General features: G+C 60.0%; 2 protein-coding genes across 5 annotated transcripts in view; one reads left to right on the top strand and one right to left on the bottom strand.

The window, feature by feature from the left end:
- The first annotated feature begins 3,551 nt into the window (after positions 1-3,551).
- Positions 3,552-6,963, top strand: NKX1-1 (NK1 homeobox 1). Its single transcript, XM_024119216.1, has 2 exons — positions 3,552-3,897; positions 6,116-6,963. Exons 1-2 carry the CDS (start codon positions 3,567-3,569, stop codon positions 6,961-6,963), a joined length of 1,179 nt encoding a protein of 392 aa, XP_023974984.1. The 5' UTR covers positions 3,552-3,566.
- An 8,226-nt stretch (positions 6,964-15,189) lies between these two features.
- UVSSA (UV stimulated scaffold protein A) overlaps positions 15,190-26,959 on the bottom strand; it is a 30,028-nt gene continuing 18,258 nt past the window's right edge. For 3 of the 4 annotated variants that reach the window (XM_055086275.1, XM_024119494.3, XM_055086277.1), the window contains 6 exons: positions 26,320-26,464; positions 25,783-25,908; positions 24,871-25,054; positions 24,332-24,443; positions 21,264-21,429; positions 15,190-20,279 (listed from right to left, as the gene is read on the bottom strand). In XM_055086275.1, the coding sequence (XP_054942250.1) occupies positions 20,186-20,279; positions 21,264-21,429; positions 24,332-24,443; positions 24,871-25,054; positions 25,783-25,908; positions 26,320-26,464 (827 nt within the window). In that variant the 3' untranslated portion in view covers positions 15,190-20,185. Of the gene's footprint in view, positions 20,280-21,263; positions 21,430-24,331; positions 24,444-24,870; positions 25,055-25,782; positions 25,909-26,319; positions 26,465-26,959 lie in introns of those variants that run through there. The other variant, XM_055086276.1, reaches the window with a different exon arrangement.

Here is a 26,959-nt window from a genome sequence, read left to right on the forward strand (position 1 = left end):
GCAAGACGAGAAGGGAGGCCCCTCACCCCAACGCCATGTACAATGAAGGCGGTAATCTTGTCACCCTTCGACCTTCGAGCGGAGGATATGGGGACGTTAGAGGTCATATGGAATCCAACCCCCACAATTCACAGATGAAAAATTAAGGAGGGGGTTCACACACACATGGTGAGTTAATGGCAGAGATGGTGGGGTCTCCGTCCTCCTCCCAAACCTCCCAAACTCCGTTGCTGAGGAGAGGGCACTGGCGATGGGTTGAAAAGGTTGAGTGCTCTGCTCTCCGCCTTCCCTCGCCTTCCAACACCTCCCTTGCCTCCCCTCTTCTGCATAACCCCAGCCCCCACTCACTCATGTTCCAGGGTCCACTTTGAAGGCCTTTTATCACCAGTCTCTCCCCAGATTTCTACCCTTGTCCATGTCGGTTCCTGCCTTGACACCCTCCCCCCGCCAGCCCGCCAATGACCCCATCTGGCCCTGACTGATGTGCAGTGTGTGTGGGCTTAGCAGCGAAGGGGGGTTTCCTGTCCACTGGGTGGTGGAGGCATCCCCAACTTAAGCCCTGATTTCACCTGTCATTGCCCACCTGGGGCCCCACAAGTGAAGCTGGTGGCTTGGAGATAACCGGATATGGCAGATGGGCAGAGATTGCACAAATGACGGTCTAATTGACAATCAATTGTGATTAGGAGCAAAAGGACGTCTTTATAGACCCGGACGCTCTAGGCTGGAGTCGGGGAGATGGGAGGTTGTTTCCAGGTATCTGGGAGAGGAGGAGGGGTGTGTGCGTCTCCAGGACAGGTCGTTCCTTAGAGATGGGAGAGGGGTGGGGCAGTAGAGGATGCCACGATCTTCCTGATCCTTGTCCATACACAGCACGCCCGCTTCCCACGGGAAAGCGCCCCGAGGTCTCCTGCGTAGCTCTGGAGGTCCCTCTCACACCCCACTGCCCTGCCCTTTGCAATTCATTCCCTGCCCGCCAAGCTCCCAGTAGAATGTTTAGGGGCAGGGAAGAAAGGGGAGGGAAGGACCTCCAAACTCCAGGACAGGCACAGTGCTTTCATCCAAGTAGCACTCAGCCCTGCAGCAGCCCACACCTCTCGGCAGGGAGAGAGCACTTTGCTGCGCTGAGTGTGGGCGTGTGCTTCGGAGAGGAGCACGGTGTGGCTGTATATTACAGTATAGTATTCCATTAAGCGTATTACATATCGTACTTAACGTATTGTATTCTACTTACTATGCTTTAGTGGTAACCACCACACATTATACTACATCCGCATTATATACAACGTCATTTTCTGTGTGTTTGTGTTCATGTTGAATGAAAGTCGTACCAAGAGAGCTCGCGTTTCTCTTCTTCACGTGTGCGTATAAGGGGGGTGAAAGCAGACCCCTGGCCGCCCCCTGCCCACCCAGCAAGGTGTGGCGGTCTGGACTGCTGCGTTTGTGCCTCGCCTGGTGACCTGCGGACGGACAGGCACGGAGTGTGAGCATGCCTTTGAGGGGCTTGTGACACTATGTCACACTGAGACTCGGCCACCCAGAGCCAGGTCAGGGCCCAGCCCTTGGGACTTGGCCCCTTAGGGTGCCTAGTAGCTGGGTCTCATGGGGGATCAGGCAGCAGCTCAGGGGACAGGGGACCCTGTGTGCCCCTCCTCCAAGACCAGCCCGGAGCTGGTGGGTGCATATGTGAGCCACGAGGTCCACACGGTGTGCCCGGGTGCCCGAATGGATTTGCGCTCGTGCGTGGCGCGTGCTGGAGAATGAGCGTGTGTGTGAGTGCGTGTGAATGCGTGTGCACATCTATATTCAAACTTTGCTGGGGGAGGGGTGGAGAGAGCCTAAGAGTCCCTCCAGAAAGGTGGGGGTGGGAAGGAGATAATTACCTCTCTGTGATGAGAGATTATCCACCCTCCTTCCCCCAGAGGTGATTTATAATTTAAAGATAAAGAATAATCAAGTCCTGGCAAGGAAGGACACAGTGTTGTGGGTCTGATTAGAATCTCGGGACCGACCAGCGCGCGAGGGAGGGGACCGGCTGGGGGAGGGGAGGTCTTGCCTGGCCCACCCCCCCCCGCCTCCCCCGACCCCCGCCTCCTCGAGGCTCAGCATGTCCGAGCTCGGCCCAAATTACAGCCAATCGGTCCCCCATTATTTCTCCCAACTTTTAATTTCTGCTTCCAAAGGATCATTGCCCGCGGTAATTGCAAAGGACCCGTCCTTGTGCGCAGAGCAGGCTCCGGGGACCGCAGTGTGAGGCGGCGCACACCGCTCGTGCACACGCCCGCGCGCGCACAGCCGCCGGCTCCCGCCTGGGTCCCGCGGTCGCGGCCGGTGTGCCCGCTGGTGTGTGCAGGGAAGAGGAGCAGCGGCGGTTCCGCCCTCGGACGCCAGCCGGTCCCTCCACCCCGAGGGCCAGGGCCCTGGGGGTGCAACCCTCGCCGCTGTAGACGAATGTGCACACAGAACACCCGGACCGAAGGACTTATTTCTCCGGGCGTGGCAAGGGGGAGTTTGCTGCGACGTTTCTCCTTCCTTGAGGCTATCGATTTTTGTGCAGGCCTCCCGCCGTCTGTACGATTTTTTCGGTCCCCATTTTGGGGGGGGCGGGGCGGCCGCGGGGGCGGGAGGGCCCTCCGGCCGTCCCCATTTTCGATTCCGCGTCTAATGAACGACCCTGGGGGCCTCCGGCCCCGCCCCCGCCGGGGACTCGAGGCCAGGCCCTAATTTGACGACGCGAAGGGGGCGGGGGCGGGGGCGGGGGCGGGAAGGGACAGAGGGCCGGAGACCCTGCGCGAGGGAGACCCCGAGACGCGAGAGCAGCCCTCGAGGGGAGCGACGGGGCGAGGCGGGAGCGAGGTCCACGGAACGCCTGGGAGGGGGCGGACGACGCGGCGAAGCCCCCGGGCGTGGGCGCGCGAGGACCCCACTCCTCGCCCCGGCCGCCGAGGCGTGCCGAAGCCCCGCGCGCCGGGAGCCCGCGGAGAGGCCGGCCGGCCGCCGGGATGCCCCAGCCAGCCCTGCCGGCGCGCCCGGGGGCCTCCGCGGCCCCTCCGCGGGCGGATCCCGCGATTATTTAAAGGCCGGGGCTGTCCCCTCCCCCTCCGCCCGGGAGGCCGGCGCGCCGTTTCCGGACGAGCGGAGGCGCAGCGGCGCGGCACGCCGCGAACCGCGACCGCCCTCGCGGGCCGCGCTCCGGCTCCGGGCTGCGGCTCTGCCGGCCGGGCCCGGGGCGCAGTCCGTGTGTCCCGCGCGGGACCCGCCTCCTCCGCCCGGGACCGTTCGCAGCCAATTAGGCGCGCGCGCTAACGAGGGCGGCGGAGCCCGCGGCCGCCTGCGGGCGCACGTGTGTGCGGCGAGTGGGCGCGTGGGCGCCGCCGGCGGGGCCGCCATAAATGAGCGGGCCGGGCGCGGCGGGCGCCTGAGGCGGCGGCGGCGCCAGGCAGCGGCGGCCCGAGCGCGGGGCGGCGCGGGGGAGCGAGCCGAGCCGCGGCCGCGGCCGCCGGGGATGGGGGCCCAGTAGCCGGAGGGGCCCGAGCGGCCGCAGCGCCGCCGCCGCCTGGGACGCCATGGACGGGCGCGCTGAGCCGCCCGCCTTCCCGCGGGCCGGAGCCCCGCCGCTCGCCGCCAGCGACACGGTGCCCGCGGCGCCCGAGGGGGCTGGGCCGGCCCGGCCCGGCCCGCCGCCGCGCCCCACCTCCTTCTCGGTGCTGGACATCCTGGACCCCAACAAGTTCAACAGCAGAAGACGCCGCTGTGTGCTGCTGGGCCCCGTGGCGCCCGCGGCGTGCGCCCCGGCCCCCGCCGCCCCGGGACGCCCGCCGCGCTCAGAGGAGCTGGAGCGCCGCGCCCTCGCCGCCGCCGGCGGAGCCGGAGCCGGTACCGGAGCTGAGCCGCCGCGTGAGTAGGGCACGGCCGGCGCCGGGTCGCGGGGGTAGAGGGACGGGCCGCGTCTACGCGTTTGCGCTCCCGGGACCCCTCGGCGAACCTGGCCGGCCCGGCGCCAAGGCTCGGTGGAAAGTTCGCAGCGCGCGGGGCGCGCACCAGCCCGCCCGCCGCCTGCGTCCGACCCGGACTCCAGGGCCCGCACCGCCCGGTGCCTCCCGGGATGCCTCCCCCGGGCCGGGCCCAGGGCTGCGGACTGCATGGCCGGCCCAGGTTTGGCCACCGCGCACCCCCGGCATTGGAGAGGGAGTCGTGCGCGGCTGCTAGCCCGTGACCTCCCCACTCCCACCGCAGCCTCCGGAGACCTCCCTCCCTCCATTCTTTTATTTCCTTTTTTTTTTTTCCGTTCTCTCTCTCTCTCTTTTTTTTTTTTTTTGGACAAATCAGACTAATTGTGACAAAACGCTGGTTATCTCTGGAAAAACAATTAAATCCCTTCGATTACAGTTAAGGGGAAATGTGCTTAGCGGCGGAAAGCGGCCGGTAATGGGGCGGCCCGCAACCCCGGCCTGGTCGATATCCCATTACGGCTGCATGCATATCTCTTTCAAGCACCTGGCAAACTCCCCCCGAACGTCTAAATTATAGGGTCAAAATTCGGATAATTACTCGATTAAAACCTATTACACTTATTAGGGGCCGCTATTGATCGAGAATTGCGTTCGACCGGCTCCTGACTGCTTTTGGTGCCCCTCTGCCGGCCCTTCCTCCCTCCAGCTTCCCGGGCCCTCTGCCCCGCGGGGACAGGCACGCAGGGCCGGCAGGGCTCGGGTGGGCCTTTTCAGGCGAGGGGCCTCACGGCACCTGCACTGGGCTTCCTCCCGGTTGGGCGGAGATGAAGGAGGAACAATCGCAGGAAGGCTGGAGGGGAGCCCCTCAGGCTTTCGGCCTGGCCAGGGTTCTGGGAGTTTCCGCTCGGAGCCTCCATCAAATGGGGAAGACATCCCAGTCGGAAGGCCCAGTTTCTCGGTAGTTTAGGGAGGGAGCTGGGTCAGGGCCCCTCCTTCCTCAGCCCACTCCTGGACAGAGCAGGAGCTGGATGGCAAAGTGCTGTCAGGGTCACCTGGGGGACCGTCTCTCCTCCTGCTAAGGGGTATGGGTGGGGGCCGGGATATCTGCCCTGCCGGCCTCCGCGCAGCCCGGGTCACCCTGCAGGAATCTTCCAGGACTGAATTTGTCCTTTATTCTCCAGTTCTCCGTGCCAACCTGACCGGGGCCTGGTGCCCGACTGGGCGGCATGGTGTTGGGCGCCTGCCCTGGCTTCTCTGCTGGTTGTATGACCACCTGTGGGAGCAGGGGCTGCATAGAAACACCCCTCCCCTCCCCTCCCCGCCACCCCTGCCAGGCCCTGACCAGGACAGATGCTTTCTTCCAAATTCCTGAGATTCGGATTGCAGCCACCGCGCGGGCCTCTGCTTGGAGGATCTGGAGCTGCTGCTCAGACTTGACCCAGTGGGGACTCCCATCCCGGCTGGTCTCAGCACTGCTCTAGACCCCCACTGCCCAGGCCGGGCCCTCCTGGTCGGGACCAGCCTGGACCTGCTGGGGTCTCAGCCGAGGGGCCAAGGGTGGCCAAGTTCCAGGGCCCCAAGTCTTGAGGTAGGGATGGATCCAGGGCAACTTTTTTGGTCCCCGGAAATCGCCTCCCCACAGCAGGCTCCAACCTCACCCCAGGACTCTGGCCCGGCCCACTCTTAAATGCCCAGTGATTGGCTGGCTCTGTTGGACCCTTGTGGTAATTGGAGGGTAATGTACGCTGAAATAAATTAAATGGCCGTTAACTAGTTTGTACATTACGCAAAATGAGTTTAATTAAGTTTGTATCTGCCCCGTGGATCGATGGGATCTTTCCCTCTGCCACAAGCCCTGCGGCCCCGTCCTGCCCCGCTGGGGCAAAGGCGCGGGGCTCGGGAGATGGCGGGAAGGGGGGCCTCTGGAGAGAAGGAATGCACAGGGCACGGAGAGAGAAAGCGCGGGAGGGTGAGAAGGAAAGGAGGGGAGAGGGCAGGGAAACGAATGCGCTAAGGGGAAAGAGAGGCAAGAAGAGAAGCAACGGAAACTGGACAAGGGATTCGTTCAGGGGAGCAGGGCGCCGGAGGGGCGAGCGAGCGGAAGGGAGGGCGCCGCGTCCTAACTGTGCTGTCCTCCCTCCCCGCCCCGTCCCCGCCCGCAGACGCCGGCGACCCCTGCAAGGCGGACGAGGCCGAGGCCAACGGCTACAGCAGCGGCGGTGGCCGCAGCCCGAGCGCGCACAGCGGGGACGAGGCGCCCGACGACGAGGACGAGGCGCCCGAGGCGGGGGCGGCGCGCGGCGCGGAGGCGCGGGGAGGCGGCAGCGGCCTCGGGGCCCGCGGGTCGGGCTGCCAGGGCGAGGCCGAGGCGCCCCCAGGCGCTGTCGATGAGGCCGCTGTCCCCGGCCCCCGTGGGAACTCGCCCGGAGCCCCGGGCCCGCCGGGAGCCTCGGCGGCCCCCGGGGACGCGGGGACGACCCCGCAGGGCGCGGCGACGGCGACGAAGCCCAAGCGGAAGCGCACGGGCTCCGACTCCAAGTCCGGGAAGCCGCGGCGCGCGCGCACCGCCTTCACCTACGAGCAGCTCGTGGCGCTGGAGAACAAGTTCAAGGCGACGCGCTACCTGTCGGTGTGCGAGCGCCTCAACCTGGCGCTGTCGCTGAGCCTCACCGAGACGCAGGTGAAGATCTGGTTCCAGAACCGCCGCACCAAGTGGAAGAAGCAGAACCCGGGCGCCGATACCAGCGCGCCGACCGGCGGCGGAGGGGCACCGGGGCCGGGCTCCGGGCCGGGCGCGGGGCTGCCCGGTGGCCTCAGCCCGCTCAGCCCGTCGCCGCCCATGGGCGCGCCGATCGCCATGCACGGCCCGGCCGGGTACCCGGCGCACGGCCCCGGCGGCCTGGTGTGCGCCGCGCAGCTGCCCTTCCTGTCGAGCCCGGCGGTGCTGTCGCCTTTCGTGCTGGGCTCGCAGACCTACGGTGCGCCCGCCTTCTACGCGCCGCACCTCTGAGCACGGCCTCGGGACAGGACGGGACGCCGGGCCGGGCAGCCCCACGCGGCCCTCGTGCCCCCGAGGCCGCGCCCAGGACCCGAGGGCGCCCGCCGGTCGGCCCTTTTGTAAGGCTGCGGTCGCTGACTCTGTATATAGCCGATTGCTACGGAAGAGTTTTAAATTTCTAAACGACTGTCCGCGCGCGTCGGGGCCGAGCTCGGCCCTCTGGGAAGCACTTTGCCGAACTCTACTCAATCAATAAACCGCAGGAGGCCGCGCCCAGGTCCCTCAGGCTCCCGCGTCGCCCGCGCCCCGTCCTCCTCGCCGCCCTTCGGTGGGGACCTCGGCGCGACCGAGGCGCTCCGGGGTGCTCGACCCGGCGCGGGCCTTGGGCCGCAGTTTCTCCGCCGCCCGGCGTCCCGTGGCCAAGCTCGCCCCATCCTGCGTCGCCCGGGTACCCCCACGCGCTGGGGAGCCGGCGCGCGGCTCCGTGCTGTGTGCGCTGAGGCTCCGGTCCAGGAGTCCCGGGTCCCCGCTCCTTCCCTTCTCTTTCCCCCTCCTCCGCCCGGGGCGCTTGGGGGTGAGGGAAGCCCAGCGGGACAGTGCCCGCGCGGTGGGGCCTGGGGGCGGCGCTCGCGCCGGGCGCCCACCCTGCCCCCGCCGCGCTGCGCGTCCGCGCGGCCTTCCCTGAGCACCAGGCCGGCCCGAGGAGGAGGCGGGGCTCCCGCCGCTTCCCAGTGGAGGAAGGCTGGGGCTGGCCGGGACGGAGCAACCTGCCCAGCGGCGCCTGAGCCGGACCCCGAGCCCGGCCCGCGGGAGCCCGGCGCGGCCACCTCTCCTCCAACAGCCTGCAGCCCGGCTCCGGGCGCGGTGCCCACGCGGGCTCCTGGAGCCCTGGGGAGCGAGGGGAGGCGAGAGGCGGCGGCGCCTGGGCCGGGTGGCCGACTCGCGGCGAGAGCCGAGGCTCGGGGACGCGGGCACTGCCGCGCGGTGAGGGGGTCCCCGCCGCAGCCCCGCCGGCGCTCAAGGTGGGTGTCCACGGCCGCCGGACGCCGGCGCGGTGAAGCCGTGCGCCTGCCCCGCCCCGTGGCTGCTCCGCGGCCGAGCCCTGCGCCCGCAGAGGCGACATCCCTCTCCGTGTGCGACTAGCGAGCTCTCAGAGGGACGCTTTCCCGCGCTCTTCAGCCCGTCACCCACCACCGTGGGCAGGGCCGGGGCCGGGGAGCAGGACGACCCTGCGGCGGGTGACAGCCCCCGCCGTCCAGGCCCGAGTCCGGGAAGCCGCGGCGCGCACGCACCGCCTTCACCTACGAGAGGGCGCCCCACGGGGTCCTCTCCGTCACCAGTGGGTAAAGGGTGGGGGAGGGGCCGCCCCTGACCACCGCGCCGGGGGGAGGGGCGGAGGCAGCTGGAACCGCCCTGCCCGCCCATGCAGCCCCCGCCGCCTGGGCCCCGGCCTCCCGCAGGCTGCCCCTCACCTGCCTCAGACCCGAGTTCCCCTCCATGCACCGCTCCGCCTCCGCCCTCCCCATCAGCTCGGGGCTGGTACTGCTGAAAGTCTCGGAGTGTTCTCGCTGCTGGTGGTTAGCCGCCACCCGAATCCTCCACCCAACCTGCGGGCAGCCGGGATGTCCCCGAATCTAACCGGCCGGCCGGGGTGCGGAAGGGTGAGGACACCCCTGGTTTCACTGCTGAGGCCTGGGCCTCCAGGGTGTAGACAGCTGACAGAGGAGCCCCAGAAGGCTCCAGAAGGTTCCAGAAGGCTCTTGGCCTCAAGTCATCAGCATTACTGTGCACTTAGCCCAAACAGGATGCCAGGGGCTGCCAAGCCAGAAGACACAGCCTCCACTTCCAGGAGCTGGGGGGGAGAGGCCAGAGGAGGGCAAACCATGAGGACCTTGCAGGACCCGGACCTGTCCCTCAGGGGTCCCCTGCCTCCCCTAAGCCCACCTGCTGGGCCGGAACCTGCTGGAACAGAGGGAGAGGTCAGGGAAGACCAGTGCCCCCGACCCTCCACGAGGCCTGTTCCTGCAACGTTGTCCACGGTGGGGCAGGAGGGGAGAGGAGGGAGGGATTCAGACTCGAGACTCGACAGCTCTGGCCTCCTCCCCCTCCCCGTCCCGCATCCTGCCCTCACTCACGACGGTCGCCCAGAAACAAGGCGGCCACACCGCTGGACCCTTCAACATCAGTCAGCCGTGGCTCAGGGCACCGGTGCAGGGGGCCGTTGGAAGCCATGAGGCAGGGAATCAACGCCCCCCGCCCGCCCGTCTCCACCTCCGGGCTCGCAGACTCAGCCCTGAGCTGATACCACAGCCGTGATTGGCCCGCACGCTAGGCAGACACTGGGCTGCTCTGAGCACCCGTGCAGGCCCTGCTGCGGGAGCGGGGACGGCTCCCTGTCACTTCCCTGGGCCCCTCCAGTCTCTCTTCGGTGCGTGCCTACCACGTGCTGGGCCCTGTGTCAGCCCATCTGAGCCTCCCCACGCCCGAGTGGCACCCGAGCTGCGGGTATCTGCACGTGGTCACATGGGAAGAAACAGGCCCTGGCCCCGGCGTGGGTGCCCTTGCCCCTCCTGGAGGTGCCCACAGGCCCAGCTCCCACCCCAGCCCTCCCGCTCACTCTCCTATCTGGTCCTCAGAATCCGCCACGTACCTGGAGAACTTGGGGGTGCAGGCTCCTCTGGCTGCTGCCCCAGGGATCCTCCAGCTGGCCCTACCACCCTTACTCCCAATAGGCTATGGGGGGGCCCTGCCTGCCCACTTCTCAGCCTGGGGTTCCTGAGCTGGAAGCAGAGGGGAGTGGTGGCCCTGCTGGCACCTGATCCGTCCCCCCATGGTCCCACTTTGTTGTCAGTGCCATGAGGAGTGGCACAGCCCCAGGATCTTCATGTACTCTGGGAAGGCCCTCCTCCAGCCCCTAGGACCAGCCCTGGCCCCAGACAGCATGCACCCCCAATCCCAGAATGGTACTCAAGTAGTTTCCATCATGTGGAAGGAGCAGGCAAGACACAGCCCCCGCAGGTACGGGCCCGGACAAGCACAGGCACCCAGAGCCCTCCCTGGGGGGCTCCCTTCCCCACACTGCCCCCCAGTCTCCTGCCCAGGGACTGCTGAGCCCCACCCTCCTCCCCTCCTCGTGCCCAGCCCACAGCTGGCTGGCTGTGGTCCCTTGCTGTGTGTTAGGCTTTGGTTGCATGAAAGAGAAAAACTGAATGAACAGAAGTTGAAAGGAGATTATTTTCTCTTGTGTGAGGGAATGCTGACCTTTGGCAGCCCTGGGCAGCTAGGACACCTTCCCAGGGTCCTTGGAGAACCAGCTCTGTCCAGCTCTCCACTGCCTCATCCTGGCTGGGCTGGACCCTCTTCCTCATGGACCCATATAGAGGGTGAGGCTCCAGCCATCACATCCACGTTCTAGGCAGCAAACAGAAGAGAGAAGAGGGGCACAACTGCCTCCTTTTAAGGCGATTTCCAGAAGCCCATGTAACAGCTGCTCACATCTCATTGGCCAGAACTTGTTCACATGACCACTCCTAGCCAGGGGAGGTTGGGAAATGTAGTTTTGTAGCAGATGCGCTCTCATTCCTGGTAAAAAGGGGAGCGGGTGCGGGGGCTGCTAACAGACCTGCCACCCTTGCAGAGCACCCCAGCAGCTGCACCGTCTCCCTGCCTGCCTGCCTGACCCACTTAACTTCAACCAGCTTTGTTCCGTTTGGGCATGTTGGGGACCCTCCGCCTTACCCAGTCATGGCCACACCCTCAGGGGACACTCACCTGGACTGCAGCCTGCCCTTGGCCCACTGTGCTCACGTCCCTGCTCAGGACCCCCAGGGCCCACCGCCCCACCCCCACGGCAGGCTCACGCCACCCGCCCGTCCTGCCGCAGCCCTCCCCTCCCCCTTCAACGGTGGCCCTGCTGGCACCTCATCCCTGTCCCCCGCACGGTCCCACTCTGGTGTCAGCGCCAGGAGGACTGGCACAGCCCCAGGACCTCCACCCCTCCTTGCCGGGCTGTGCTGAGTCCAAATACGCTCTAGTGTCTCCACCCGACCCGCGATTGCTTCTCCGGCTACCTGCAGTGTGGCCCCCTCGCAGAGCCACCAGGAGAGCTGTCTACGCTGGCCTCCTTCCCCCGCCCGTCACACACCCTCTTGCCCGCCCACAGCCCATCCTGCTCCCGTGCCAGGTCTGCTGCTGCTCCTTCCTGCCGCGGACGCTGCCGATTCCTTCTCAAAGCTCGGGGGACCCACTGTGCCCACCTGGCCTGCAGAGGCAAGGATGAGCCCCAAGGGCCGAGCCCAGCTCTCCCCCATTTCAGACGTGCCCCCAGCGGCACCTCACTCCCCTCCCAGGACCCACTGAACTCCCGCTCCGTCCCCCTCCGCACGGCAGCTCTCCTGTGGCCCCCTCTCCAGGCCTCCCAGCCCTCCCCAGGCCAGTGGTGCTGGCCCATCACTCAGCCTCCTGTGCCCCTCCCCACTTCCCACCCCTTGCTTCAGGTCAGCCAGCGTGACCTACCACGTCCCCCATCCCAGGGTGGCACCCAGGTCTCCATCCTGGGCCACTGAAGTGTCACTCAGCTGAGGGACCTTCCCCAGCCATGTGCGGTTTCCTGGAGGGTGTGGTGTTTCCACGGGGAAGGGCAAGGCTGGACAGACAACTTGGACAGACAACTCGGGGCGCCTGGGGGCAGGCAGGGGAGTAGTAGCAGGGAGGGGGTGGGGAGGAATCAGACAGGTCATTCTCAGGGACGCAGGGACTGTCACTCAAGGGGAGGGTGCAGAGCTGAGGCACACAGGTCCACGGGGTGGCGGGGGGAAGTTCCGTCCATTCCACGGCCACATCCCCTGTAGGCAGGACACAATTCCGGGTGCCATGTCCCACCCCATACCAGACAGCCGTGTGGTGGCCCCCTTTGGAGAAGCCCCTGCTGGGCACTGACAGGTTCTCCCTCTTGCCAGGACACAGGGCTGACGGCAGCTGGGCGCCCATCCCCAGAATAAGGACAACTTTTCCTGCTTTCTGGGCAGCTGGACAATGCCATGTGACTAGGTTTGGCCAAGTTGGCATGAGCAGAGTGTATGTTGCTGGAGGGGCTCCCAGGGAGGCTCCTCACAGGAAACGGCTGAGCCCAAGGCACACACCCCCTGGCCCCTTCCACAGACCCAGTGATGGCTGGAGCTCCAGCAGCCACCTTGCGCCAAGAGGTAGCCTTGGGGGATGCAGGCCCCATACTCTGATACTGGGAAGGGATGAGGCCCAATGGCTCTGCGCGGCCTCCTCCCCAGCCTGGGCACCACCTTAGGACAGAAGCACGTTTAAAGCCTTGCGTTCACAAGCCACTGTTACTCAAGTTCTCCGTTCTGTGCAGCCAGCTCTGACTGCCGCTGTAACAGCCCTGCCAGCCTCCCTCCTGCCATCCCGCTGCCTGGCCCAGCCAGGGTGCCCTGGACCAGGGCGCAGCACCACCCCACCCCGCACCCCACGGCAGCCCCCGTGGTCTGAGGCTGGAGCCAGAGCCCTCAGCGCCACGAGGACCCGCTCCCATCAGCCCCACCCGCGCTGCCCCACACCACCCGCACTGACAGGGACTCCCCACTCACTGCTCCCGCCCTCCTGAAGAGAACCTGCCTAGCCCAAACGCCAGCACTGACGCCCCGCTGCTACACGGCCTTGGGAGGCCCTGGGGCCCCACGCCCCCAGGCAGTCCCGCTCTTGCTTGCCAGGTCCTCGCCGGGGCACCCTGCCCTCCCACAGGCAGGTGGGCTCCTCAAGGCACTCGGGGTGTAGCCTTCCCCTGCTGGCTCCAAACCCACCTACTGCCCAGGCTGTCCCAGGCCCCCCTGCCCCTCCCTGACTTGTGGGGTCCCAAGCAGCACGTGACACGACAGGTGGGAAGGGGGGGCACTGAGGGCACCAAGGGAGGGGGTGCAGCTTCCTCTGCTTCCGCTGGGGTCTCTGAGGCAAGTGGGACCCACCCAGGACCCCCTCCGCACCAAGTCACTTCTTGGGGGCCCCGGGCTCAAGAGTGGTGGAGCCTGCTCTCCGAGGAACAGGCCACTGGGCCCCACTGGCCAGAAGGGCCAGCCCGGGCCCCGCTGCTGCTCCCGCCAGCCAGAAACACATGGACCTGTGGGTCTGTCTTAATAAACACTCACGGATCTTCATTACAAGATACGATGCAAAGAGCACCAGTCACAAATTAGCCATGAATTAAATCTTATAAAAACACCAGTTACCTAACTTTACCTGAAGTTATACAAAAGAGAACAGAAATATAAGAGGTCTTTGACATAGGCATGTACTACCAAGGCACAGTAATTAAAACAGTATGATATATAAATAGGCAGACGAGTTGATGAGATAGAACAAAGTTCAGAAATAGAACCACTGTATGTAGGAACTTTAACAAATGATAAAGGCAATATTTTAAGTTTGCAAAAACAAATGAATTCATTACTAGTGTTGGGACACCTGGATGGGTATTTAAAATAAAAAACAATTTCCAGAGCCAGATTTTATATCAAAATAAATGGTAAGTAGATCAGTGACTTAAACATGAAAATGCAACCTATAAAAGTACTAGAAGAAAAGATGGAAGAATTTTTTAATACAATCTTTGAGTGGGGAAGGAATACAAAACTCAGAAGCCATGAAAGGTTGGTTAAATTCAACTACATAAAAAATCTACATGGCAAAAAACAACATAAGCAAACTCAGAAGATAAAATGAGGAAACATTTGTGACTCATCATGTACAGCTTGTTAATGAATTTAATAAGAAACCAATAAGCTAACAGAAAACTGGGCAAAGGGTATGGAATACAATTCACAGAAAAGGATAAACAATGAATGCTTTAACATTATGAAAAATGCTTGCTCTCACTCCTAAGAGAAACGTCAATTAAAACTATAACACGCTACTTTCTCATGGAGCAAAGACCAAAACATTCATCAAGTGAGAGCCAAGGCAGAGTCAGCAACTGGCTGGCAGAGCGCTGAAGGTGTGCCCAACACACAGACACACGCACACACAGCTAGTCAGAAAACCACCAGACTCACTGGACCAAAGCATTTAAGGAAATCTCTGTCCAATCATTAGCTAATCACTAAGCTGCCTTGAAGATAAGTCAACAGGTCCAGTCTGAGACACAGAAAAAAGAACGAAGAAAAATGAACAGGCCTCAGAAGCCAACGGATACCATCAACCAAGTGTGTATACATGATGGGAGTCCTAGGAGAGGAGAGAGGGAACGGGGCGGAAAGAATCTTAGGAGAAATAGTGGCCAAGTTTGATGAGAAACAATCTCTACAACCAAGAAGCTCAACAAATTCCAAGTAGGACACACACAAAGAGACCTTAACTAGACACTTCGTGGTTAAAACACAGGATAAAGACAAACAGAGCATCTTGAAAGCAGCAATTAAAAAACGAACTCGTGTTCAAAGCTTCCTTCCAAAGACTAACAGCTAGCTTCTCTCCAGAAACCCTGCAGCCCAGGAGGCTGTGGGATGACACACTCAAAGTGTTGCAAGAAAAAGACTGTTAAACCAAGAATTCTACATCCAGCAAAACTATTCCTCAAAACGAAGGAGAAATGAAGACATTCCCAGAGAGACAAAAATGGAGAGAGACTTCACTGCTAGCAGAGCCGCCCTCAAGAGACACTGAAGGGAGTGCTTCGGGTTGAAGTGAAAGATACCAGATTCAAATCCTCAAAGAGAAATTAGGGCACTGGGAAAAGGAACTGCAGAGCCAGATAAGAGACAGTATAAATGTGCTTGTGTTTGTAAACCTTTTCTCTTCCTATCTGATTTAAAAGACAACTACATAAAGCAATAATTACAAAACTATGTTGATGGGCTTACAATCTATTAAGATGCAATTTGTATGACAAAAATAGTAGAAAAGAGCTGGAAGGAAACAGAGCTCTAATGGAGTTTTTGCACATTACTGAAATTAAGCTGTTATTCATCCAAACTAGATTGTATTAAGTTGTTCATCGTAATCCTCAAAGCAACCACTGAAAAAAATTACTTAAAAAATAGTGGTAGAGGGCTTCCCTGGTGGCGCAGTGGTTGACAGTCCGCCTGCTGATGCAGGGGACGTGGGTTCGTGCCCCGGTCCGGGAAGATCCCACATGCCGCGGAGCGGCTGGGCCCGTGAGCCATGGCCGCTGAGCCTGCGCGTCCGGAGCCTGTGCTCCACAACAGGAGAGGCCACAACAGTGAGAGGCCCGCGCAAAAAAAAAAAAAAAAAAAAAAAAAAAAAAAGTGGTAGAGACACAAGGGAATTAAAGTATTACAAGGGAATTAAACAGCCATTTAACACACAAGAAAAAAAGGTAACAGAGGAAGAAAGATTTTAAAAGACATGTAAAAAAAACAGAAAAATGGTAGACATAAACCTTACCTTATCAGCAATTACATTAAAGGTAAATAGATTAAACACTCCACTCAAGCAACAGAGACTCGGTAGAACAGATTTAAAAACATGATCAAATATATGCTGTCCATAAGACTTCAGATTCAGAGATATAATGAAAGTGAAAGGCTGGAAAAGGATATACCATACAAACAACCAGAAGCTACGCTAACATCGTACAAGGGACCTTAAGGCAAAAACTGTTTAGTACTAGAGATAGAGAAGGCTGTGCTATAAAGGGTCAACCCATTGGGAAGAAATAAGAAGTATAAACATATATGCACTTAACAGAGCCCTAAAATACACAAAGCAAAAACTGACAGAGAAAGGAGAAATAGATAATTTAACAATAATAGTTGGAGATTTCAATACCCCACTTTCAATAATGGATTTAACTGCTGGGGTAAAGATCAATAAGGAAAAGAAGACTTAACACTATAAACCAGCTAGACCTAACAGACTCTACAGAACACCCATCAACAGCAGAATACTCATCTTCTCAGCTGCACATAAAACACTCTCCAGGATAGACTGTAAGTCTCAAATTTTAAAGAACTGAAATCACACAAAACGTGTTCTTTGGCTACACAGAATGACATGAGAAATCAAATAACAGAAGGAAATTCACAAGTATGTGGAAATTAAACGACAAACTCCTAAATAAACAATGCGTAAAATAAGAAATCAAAAGAGAAGTTAGAAAATACTTTTGAGATAAATAAAGATGCATACACAACATACCAAAACATATGGGATGAAGCTAAAGCAGTGCTTAGATAAAAATGTATACCTGTAAACACCTACGTTACAAAGAAGACAGATCTCAAATCAATAAGCTAAACTTCCACTTAAGAAACTAGAAAAAGAATGAAAAATACTAAACACAAAGCAACCCAATGGAAATAATAAAGATTAGGGTGGAAATTAAGTAAAAAATAAAAAATAATAGAGAAAAACAACTTTGAAGAGATCAGTAAAACTGATAACCCTTTAGCTAGACTAACCAAGAAAATTAATGAGAGAGAAGACTCAGACTTCTAAAATCAGGAATGACAGAAGAGACATCACTATCAACCTTACAGAAATAAAAATGACTATAGAGTAATGCTATGAACAACTGTATGTCAACAAACGATAACAAATAACCTAGATGAAATGGACAAATTCCTAGAAATATACAGACTACTGAAACTGACCATGTGGGATCTATCCCATGAATGCAAGTGTGGTTCAATATATGAAAAACACTTAATGTAACACACCATACGAAAAGAATAAAGGACCAAAACCACACGATCATTTCAACAGATGTAGAAAGTGCATTTGACAAAAATTCAACTCCCTTCACGACAAAAACACTCAACTAACTAAGAACATAAGGAAACTTCCTCAACCCGATACAAGGTCATCTACAAAAAACCCAGCTACCATTACACTCAATGGTAAAAGACTGAAAGCTTTTCCTCTCAGATCAGGGACAAGACGAGGATGTCTCCTGCTCTCTCCAATTCTATCTGGCACTGTACTGAGGCTCTAGCCAGAGCACCCAGGCAAGACAAAAGAAATAAAAGGAATCCAAACTGCAAAGAAAGAAATACAACTTTCTCTTGCAGATGACATGATAGTGTGTATAGAAAATCCTAAGGAATCTACACACACATACAACTATTAGAACTAATATGTGAGTTCAACAAGGTTTCAGGATATAAGACCAACATAAAAAAAGTAGTTCTATTTCTATGCATTAGCAATGAACAATCCAAAAATGAAATTCAGAGAACAGCTGCATTTACAATGACATCAAACAGAATAAAACATTTAAGAATAAATTTAACAAAATAAATGCAAAACTTGTATACTAAAAACTACAAAACATGGAGAAAATATAAAGGAAACCTAAATAAACGGAAAGATATTCTAAGTTCACTAATTAGAAAATTTAATATTAAAATGACATTACACTTGGCCCTTGAACATCTCAGGGTTTAGGGGAGCCTACCCTCCATGCAGTCAAGAATCAACGTGTAACCGCACCATCAGCCCCTGCGTCTGTGGTTCTCCTCCAAGGAGTCAACCAGCCACGGCTCACGTGGCCCTGCGGTATTTACTGCTGAAAAAGGCCTTGTGTAAGTGGACCTGTGTAGTTCAAACCCATGCTTTTCAAAGGTCAGCTATACTTTCCAAAGTGATCTCTAGGGTCGACACAATCCCTAAAATCTCAGATGCCCTTTTTTTTTTTTTGGCGGGGGGGTGGCACAAATTCATTCATTCATTCATTTTTGAGATTCCATTACTCTTTATTTTTAGCAACAGTGACAGACATGTGAGGCGGCTCAAAAATTTGTATGGAAATGCAAAAGACCCAGAATGGCCAAAACAATGTTTAAAGAGAACAAAGTTGGAGGATTTCGAAACTTACCACAAAGCTACATTAATCAAGACATTGTAGCGGTAGCATAGGATATATAGGTCAAGGGAATAGAAGTGAGAGTCCAGAAGTAAATTCACACATTTATTGTCAATTGACGATCAAGAAAAGCGCACCACGATTCAATGGAAGAAAGAATAATCTTTTCGACAAATGATGCTGAGACAACTGAATATCCACATGAGTGAAGCACAGACAAAAAATTAACTCAAGGGCTTCCCTGGCGGCGCAGTGGTTGGGAGTCCGCCTGCCGGTGCAGGGGACACGGGTTCGTGCCCCGGTCCGGGAGAATCCCACATGCCGCGGAGCGGCTGGGCCCGTGAGCCATGGCCGCTGGCCCTGTGCGTCCGGAGCCTGTGCTCCGCAACGGGAGAGGCCACGGCGGTGAGAGGCCCGCGTACCGCAAAAAAAAAAAAAAATTAACTCAAAATGGGGCTCCCCTGTGGCGCAGTGGTTAAGAATCCGCCTGCCAATGCAGGGGACATGGGTTCGAGCCCTGGTCCGGGAAGATGCCACGTGCCACAGAGCAACTAAGCCCGTGTGCCACAGCTACCGAGCCTGCACTCTAGAGCCCGCGAGACACAACTACCGAGCCTACACTCTAGAGCCCGCGCGCCTAGAGCCTGTGCTGTGCTCCGCAACAAGAGAAGCCACCACAACGAGAAGCCTGCGCATCGCAATGAAGAACAGCCCCCACTCGCTGCAACTAGAGAAAGCCCGTGTGCAGCAACGAAGACCCAACGCAGCCAAAAATAAATAAATAAAAGATAAATAAAATTAAAAAAAAAATTAACTCAAAATGGACCAAAGACCTAAAATGAACAGCTACATCTTAAAACTCTTAGAAGAAAACATAAGAGTATATATTCATGACCTTGGAGTAAAGCAAGAGCTGCTTGGATATGACACCAAAATCACAAGTGACAAAAGGAAAAATAGATATATTGGGTATCATCAAAATTCATAATTTCTGTGTTTCAAAGAATACGATCAAGAAAGTGAAAACACAGAATGGGAGAAAATATTTGCAAATCATACAAAGATCTAGTATCCAGAATATATAAAGAACTCTGACAACTCAAAACAACAATTCCATTTAAAATAGGCAAAGGATCTAGATGTTTCACCAAAGAAAATATACAAATGTCCAATAAGCACATGAAAAGATGTTCAATATCATTAGTCAAATCAAAACCACAATGATACACCACTCCACACCCACTAAGATGGCTAAAATTTAAAAGACTTAAAATTAAAAGCAAATGTTGGCAAGAACATGGAGAAATGAGAACCCTAACACACTGCTGGTGGGGACAGAAAAACGGTGCAGCTGCTTTGGAAAATGTTTTGGCAATTCAATCAATAAGTTAAACAGAGTTACCACGTGACCCAGCCATTCCACTTCTAGGTATAAACCCAAAAGGAATGAAAATATACGCCCACGCAAAAACTCGTACACAAATGGTCACAGCAACATGGTCCATGATAACCCCGAAGTGCAGACAACCCGAATGTCCACGATGAACGGATAAACAAAGTGCGGTATGTTCATACAGTGGTGAGTTATCCGGTCATAAAAAGGAATGAAGCACGGACAGAGGCCCCAGCAGGGAAGACCCTTGAAAACGCTGTGCTAAGTGAAGGCAGCCAGACCCAAAGGGCCACAGGCTGCTATGACTCCATTCACAGGAAACGTCCAGCAAAGGCAAATCCAGAAACAGGAGACCAGAGGGGGCCGGGGCTGGGGGAGCAGGGTTTCTTTTAGGGTGATGAAAAGTTCTGGAACTTGACAGTGGTAGAGATCGGACAACACTGTGAGTGTATTTAACGTCACCGAACTGTACACTTTAAAAGCATGAATGTTACGGTACGTGAGTTATGTCTCAATAAAGCTGATTTCAGAAAAACAAAGAGTGAGGTAGTTCCCTGCATTCTGACGCGGAGCCACCACCAGCACGCCTGTGAGCTGGAAACGCCGAGAGCAAACAGCTGGCTCCCCTTGGTGTCAACACCAAATGCGGGTTTTCCTCCGAGGAGGAGAAGGCTGGGGGCAGGGCTGGAGGCTGCGCACTCACCCCGGACGTTGAGCGGCCCTGAATCACACCACAGAGGGCGCAGGCTGTACAAGACGCCCACCTGTGGACACGGCTACCCGAGTTCACCCCGGGCTACTAGGCAGTCAGAGCCGTAAGCGATGGCCGTGGTCCCCCCCGCAGGGGGGAGTCCACGCCTCTGGGGCGCTTTAAGGAGAAAGTGCACCATTTCTTCACGTTAAATACACACTATAATCGTGGCTGTTGTTACAGCCCAGACCGGGTCTGCCTTTCCATCCTAGCTCATCAGCAGAAGAGGAGCTGACGACCACAGGGGACACGGCCTGGCGCTCTAATTCAGCGCGTAGTTAAACTGGTTTGCAAACTTCTCATGCTTCTTCCGGTCCATCTGGTTCATGGCTGTGACCACCCTCTGCACAGCGGCCCTGCAGGGAAAGCACAGCGAGACGTGATCAGGGAGGCACCGGCCAGGGCTCCGGGATGCTGAATGCAGCCCGGCCGGGCTCAGGCATGGGTCCTGGGCCGGCTGCCCATCCATCCGCTCCCTACGGACGGGCGACACGGCTCGGAAATAGCCAGAGCTTCCCCGTCCAGAGCCGGACACCGCAGTTGAGTGGCTCTGCCCCCGAACGTGGCCTTGGCCGCGTCCTGGCACCTCTCCTGTCGCTCCCTGAGCCCTGAAGGCAGCTCCCAGGATAACCAGTCCTGCCAGCACCAGGATGCACCCCAGAACAAGGGCGCAACCTGCCAGCAACCGGGCAGGAAGCAGCATGTGGGCAGAGGCGATCAAGACATGCTGGATCCACTCAGCCCAGCTTGCTTTCGCCCCACCGTGCAGAGCTCGACGTCAGGCGAGGAACGCACGTCTCGCGGCCAGCCTGGTTGCCCTGACGAGGTAGCGCCTGTGCCTGGGAGGAAGCCGCTGGGGCCTGACGGCGAGGAGGCCCGGACACGAGCACCACTCCAGGCGTCGGGCACGACCTCCCTCACAGATCACAGAGGCTCCGGCCACAGCTCCCGGCCCCTCGGAGGATGCCCCCGGCCCCCGCTCCTCTGGGCGCCAGCACCCACGGCGCCATCAACCCTGGCTGAGCCACGGGGAGCCAGCCTCGTGCCCAGAGCCCGGGGGCCGAGCCCTCCCCTGGATGCAGACGCACATGGCAGGACGGCGGCGAGGAGCCGTGGGGGCTCCGCCTCCTCTGCCCGGGGTGGACGGCGCCCATGGGGCCTGGGCGCAGACACCCTCGCGCCTTCTAGGGCACCCGGCAGTGCCGCGAGGAGCGCCTCTGGCCGCCAGAGCGGCGGGGTTGGGGGCGGGCGGTGGGGGCGCGGGCTGGCGGCCTCTCCACTCTCACCGCCAGCAACACCAGGCCTGGGGCGGAGGGCGGCACCCCGCGAGGAGCTCTTACTTGGCGAAGACCTTCTTGGCGATGCGTGCACGCGCTGTGTCCGCCTGCTGCTTGAGGTCGGTGAGGCCGGACCGCCGTCGCCTGCCCTTCCCACCAGGCCTGGACGAGCCGAGATCCACCCCAGTGGCTGCCTCCACGTCCCTCATGAGCTCAGGGTCCTGCCAGGCTGCAAACACACCCGACGCTGCAGAAAACTCCTGGCGCCGACCTCACCTGAGCCCCGAGCCCTCCCCGACACGGGGGCAGGGAGGGCCGCCGGCTGCCCGAGGAGTGGGCGCAAGGCCCCTGTAGGCCAAGGTGGGTGCCTCCACTGACCCCTTAGGCAGGACGGCAACCGAGGCTGGCGGCCAGGGGCAGTGCCACGCGCAGACCGCTTCCGCCTCCAGGCTGACGGTGCCCCGCCAGAACCCAGGCGTGGCCTCCGGACCCGTCTGCTGGCCGGAGGGTGTGCACAGCAGGGTGGCCACGGCCTCTTGACTGGTCCAAAGATAACTTGGCCCCAGGCCCCAGCGATGAGGGTGTCGGTTCACGCAGGCGGCCCTGCTCCTCCCGCCACGGCCCAGGCCCTTCAGGTCAGAAGACGGTGCTCCGCGGGGAAACAAACGTCACCTAGGCCCAAGGCCTGGTCTCACCAGACCCGGCTGCAACAGAGACAGGTCAGTGTGCCTGTCTGCTGAGACGAGAAGCGTTAACCGTCTAAATGAGGGGCTCCTAATGCGGCGGGCACAGGCATCGGAGTCAGAGGCCAGCGTCCCAGCCCCACCCACCACTGCCCTGGCAGCGACTTCCGCCTCAGTCTCCTGCTGGGCCGGTGGCGTGGAGGTCCCTGCGACTCAGGCTCCATCTAGCCCGCTGGCTCGGGAAGGCCGCCCTGGTCAGGGGTGTGACAGCACAGCCCCCCCAACGTGCCCAGACCTACGGACCCAGGCCCTGGCTGGCAGAAGGGGGCTGGACACCCCAAACCCCGATGGCGCCCACCATGCAAACAAGAGCCCCACGGGGGGCTGCGGCAGAGGGGCCGGGCGGCAAGCAGAGCACGTCCAGCGGGGGGAGAAGCCACGCGCCCAGACAGATAGCGAGGCCTCCCCAAGTTGATTTTTGAAGTGAAGGAATACGGGGCGGCACAATCCAGATACAGCAACGATTAATCCAAGATTAAGGAAAACCGTCCAAACAGTTTATCTCCCAGTAATGAGAAGGCGTCACAGTTTAGGAACCCGGTGAATGGAGCAATTGTTTAAACACAACGGAAAAACGGCACCCAGTAGAGATGGAATGAGCATCTCAGTAAAATGAAGGAACAATTTAAAAGCCTTTGAAAAAAATCAATAAGAGCCGGGCCGTGGGGCCGTCCTGCATGCTGACGGGCCCTGGAGCTCCGCGCGCATTGTCACCGAGGTTAGCGCCAGGGAAAAGAAAATTGCCCGGCGCGTGAGGGAGGCGGGGGTCGATACCGTAGTTAGTAAAGAGATGCTATTTCACATCTGACTGGCCAGCGCTGGCCCGCGGCCCGGCCTGATACCTGTTGTTAACAAGTCACCGAGGGCTGCAGAACCAAAAACGCCGGCACCCAGTAGAGATGGAATGAGCATCTCAGTAAAATGAAGGAGCAATTTAAAAGCCTTTGAAAAAAATCAATAAGAGCCGGGCCGTGGGGCCGTCCTGCATGCTGACGGGCCCTGGAGCTCCGCGCGCATTGTCACCGAGGTTAGCGCCAGGGAAAAGAAAATTGCCCGGCGCGTGAGGGAGGCGGGGGTCGATACCGTAGTTAGTAAAGAGATGCTATTTCACATCTGACTGGCCAGCGCTGGCCCGCGGCCCGGCCTGATACCTGTTGTTAACAAGTCACCGAGGGCTGCAGAACCTGATACTCTTCAGGGCTGACACAAAAATAGGCACTTAATTTGCTCCGGAGTGTGGGCCACCAGGGAAGGCCTCGCCCGCGGATTAATGGGTCAGGGCCGCTCCCCGCCGCCCTCCAGGGCTCCAGGTACCAACCCTGGGCGTGAGGCCGAAAACTAACATTTGTCTCTCGTGACAAAGGGGAAAACCCTGCTAAAGAGGACACACGGCCCAGCTGAGACCCACACTAGCACCACCCCTACAGACACAGCCGCCTTCTGCCTCGGGGAGCTCTGCGCCGGGGGCCTGGCCTTTCTTTTAAGAAAAGGGGCCCAAGGCGGGACAGCCTCCAGACCCCAGCCCAGATCTGACAAACCACGGGATGTCAACACGGGTCAGGGTCGCCCCGGTGGGCCCCCCACCCCCACCCCAAGTGTGCCTGGGTGCTGCCCTGCCAAGGACGCTGCTTCTGCGGGTCACCACCCTGCCCAGCTGTTCAGGGGCCTCTGGGGGCCAGGCAGCCGCCACCCCGCAGCTCGTGCCAGAATACAGCACCGGCTCAGGTGCCAGGATGGGATGAGCTCCCTGAACGGTGGAGAGCAGCATCTCGGTGGCTTTGGCACGAAAGCCCCTCTCTGGCACGAAACAGGCCTGCAGGCCGGAAAACGGGGGCCCTGAGTAGGACCCCAAGAGAGCGCCCCAGGCTCAGAGGCTCAGCAAGGATGCCTGGGACCACCGGGCAGGACCCTCACCTTCTGCCCACACGCACGCACACGCAGTCCACGTGCACGCAAATCGCACACCGCACACGCCGCAGCCCTTCTGCCCGGCCCCTCGTGCATGGCTCTGCAAGACAGCAGGTGACGGAGGGCGGCAGCTGGCGGCCTGGAGGCAGCTCGGGGCTCAGCCAGTTTACTTTCCATGCCTCGGTTTTTCCATTTGCTTGAAAACGGGTTTAAGAACCCAGAACCCAAACAAACGATGACAAGGCGGTCTCTGGCCGTGGCTGCGTCCACGCCGCCCGCCAGGAGCCGTGTGAAGACGTGGTCAGGCTGACGCTCAGCGTCCTGCTAGCCCCGAGGACAGTGTGTCCCGGTCACGCTTGTGAGGCATGACTGAGCGGGAGGCGGCAGGCAACCGCCCGCAGAAACCAAGGGCCACTCTGCAGGCTGCCGGGGTCCAGGGCGCCCCCACGCCGTGCCGCCCCCACCCTGCCCCCGACCTACCTGGGCGCCCCGCCGGCCTCTGCAGCCGCTGCTTCTGCCCGTGGGCCCTGTCCTCCGGGTGGAGGGGCCGCCCCGCGTCGTCTCTTGGGACGATCTTCCCGTGGAAAGGGCACTGAGGCAGAGAGCGGAGCAATTCTGAGGCGGAGCGGGCCACCGGCCATCCCTACCTTCACGGCTCTCGGGGACGGCCAGCCCACACCACCGTCTGCTCACACACCCCTCAAAAGAGGGGCCCTCGGGCGCAGCCGCGACAGAGCCAGGCGGCGGAGGGAGATCTGCTGTCAGTCTGGCCAAAGCCCCGCCTGGCGCGCAGGGCTGCCTCGGTGGACCCCCGGCCCAGCACACAGCGCGCTCAGGAGACACACGTGCGCGGGGACGCAGGAGCCAGGGCAGAGCAACCCAGCCCTGTGCCCGCGTGTCAGACCACCCACCCAGGGGAAGGTCCTGGCACCAGCAGGCTGGAGCCCAGCGCCCCCTCCGGCCCCATGCTGGCCTGGCCGAGGTGGCCACCCCACTGCCCAGCCCCCCACCCTCCTCACCTTCAGGCGGTCTTGGCGTTCGCAGAGCCGGCCGTCGGGCCGGGGGGCACGGCACCGGTGCTGCACGGGCTCGAATCGCCCCGCAAAGGTGATGTGGCGGCTCCGGAGAGACTCAGAGACAGCGGCGCTCTCTACTTCCGCGTCCACCTCGCGGGGCTTCCAGAAGCGGTGCTCCGAGTCGGACCTGCACATGGACAGGACACTCAGCGCCATCACGGGGTGGCCACCACAGCACCCGCAGCAAGGCCAGCCTGGGCGGCTGAGCAGGGGGCACCCCTGGGCCTGTGAGCCCATCCGGGATGAGCAGAGACGCTTACCACAGCGGGGGCACCGCCAGGCACCCCACCCCAGCGGCCCACCGCCCTAGCCTGGCCTGGACCCGGGGCAGGGGCTCCCTGATGGAGGTTAACGGAGGACAGATCCGCCGTCCCCGCCCCACCCCGTGCCCACTCTGGAGAGAAAGCGTCCAGCGCAGCAACGGGGGCGGCTTCCCGGAAACTCTCTGCGGAGCCCCAGGCCCAGCCCGCAGAGGTCCGAGTCAGAGGACCAGAGGGCGGTCGTGACGACGGCCTGGGCAGAGAGCCTGCAGCAGTGGGCCGGGCCGGACCCCAGTCCTAGGCAGACAAGCCTTCAGGCCGTCTGTCATGATGCCCGCCCATCATGTTGTCATGATGCGGACAACAGGGGACATCCCCCCAGGGAGTAACAGGAGGTTCAAAGAAGGTCCACAGGCCTCCGGGCAGGGCTGTACGAGCCCGGGCACCATGCCTACGAGAGCCTGAGAGCCGCACTCGGCGGGACACGTGAGGGCCTGCGCGGCGGCAGAGCCAGGCCCTGCGTCGGCTGTGTCCCCTGCGCCCAGGCCGGGGCAGGCTGGGTGGCCCACAGGACCCACGGGACGCTCGCGCTCACTTGAGGATCTTCCCGGCCGTCGGCTCCTCTCGGCCCCAGTAGCACAGGTCCACCCCGAAGGGCACGACGGGCGCCCGGGCCCGCTCTGCTGCCAGCCTCTCGGCCTCCTCTGGACCCAGCGGCGCCCTGCAGACAGCACAGGAGGATTCAGTGATGTGCTGCCGGGAGCCGGCCGCGGCCACCTGCCTCTCCACACCCCCTGGAGCTCCCGGTCACACACCTGAGCCGTGACCTCTGCCACCTCGGGCCTGGAACCCAGGGCAGCCACTGAAGCCCTACGAAAAGGCTGGCCATCCCAAGACCACACGGGGAGCTGGCCTCAGATTTGCGGTCCTCACGCTGGGCCCAGGGGTGTCCTGATGCCCGCCCCCTTGAACCCCAGAGCCTTGGCCCGCCCCCACGGCCTGGCCTACACACCAGCGCTGAGGACCCCCGGCCCCTGCAGCCCCTGCCCCAGCACGGATGTTGGCAGGCGCTTGCCCGGCCGGGGGTGCATACGCGGGGCTGCCTGGGCAGGGGCGGGTGTCCGGGCATCACCTGGGGCTTGCCGGCGAGGCCGGGGGCAAGTGGCGCTGGAGCCAACGCAGCTGGGCGGCCGCAGAGGTGGGGTCACAGGCCTCCTCGCTGCTCCCCGTCCTCTTCCTCGCCTGCGAGGCCCGTGTGGCCGGGTCTTTCTCCAGCCCTGCGACAGAAACATATCTGCTCTTAGCCACCATCCCCATGACCCTGGACAGACCCCTGGAGGGCACCGTGTCCCCATCCCACAGTGATGGCACAGCACGTGTGAGGGCGCCGAACCCTCCATCAGCACAGCACCTGCCCCGCCAGCCAGATGAGGCCCCAATGCCAGCATCTTACCGGCAAGGCCACCAGGCCACCTCTGCAGGCCAGGGTCCGTGCCCAGGTGCCCAGGGCAGCTTCTCTGACACTACTGGGCCCCACTGGCCCACCTGTGCCAATTCCCGGGCTGTCCCTGACCCCTGCCAGCCCCTCCCAGGTGGGCACCTGGGCCAGGGGCTGCCCAGGAGGCACGGGGCAGGGTGTGGGTTAGTACCTCAGAGGCACTCCATCCTGAGAGCGAGGGCAGCGCCTCCCTCCCCAAACTCTCCTCCAGACAGGGAACCGCTGCCAAGAAAGAGGTGAACAAGAAACAAAATATCTGGAAGGTGAGAAAGAA

The sequence above is a fragment of the Physeter macrocephalus genome, chromosome 7 (assembly GCF_002837175.3).
Source record: "Physeter macrocephalus isolate SW-GA chromosome 7, ASM283717v5, whole genome shotgun sequence".
NCBI lineage: Eukaryota > Metazoa > Chordata > Mammalia > Artiodactyla > Physeteridae > Physeter > Physeter macrocephalus.

Bases quoted from the DNA above. Each gene is read 5' to 3' on its own strand.
- NKX1-1 (XM_024119216.1), top strand. From the start codon at position 3,567: ATGGACGGGCGCGCTGAGCCGCCCGCCTTCCCGCGGGCCGGAGCCCCG. The intron at 3,898-6,115 runs GTGAGTAGGGCA...CCCCGCCCGCAG, and splicing joins TACCGGAGCTGAGCCGCCGC to ACGCCGGCGACCCCTGCAAG.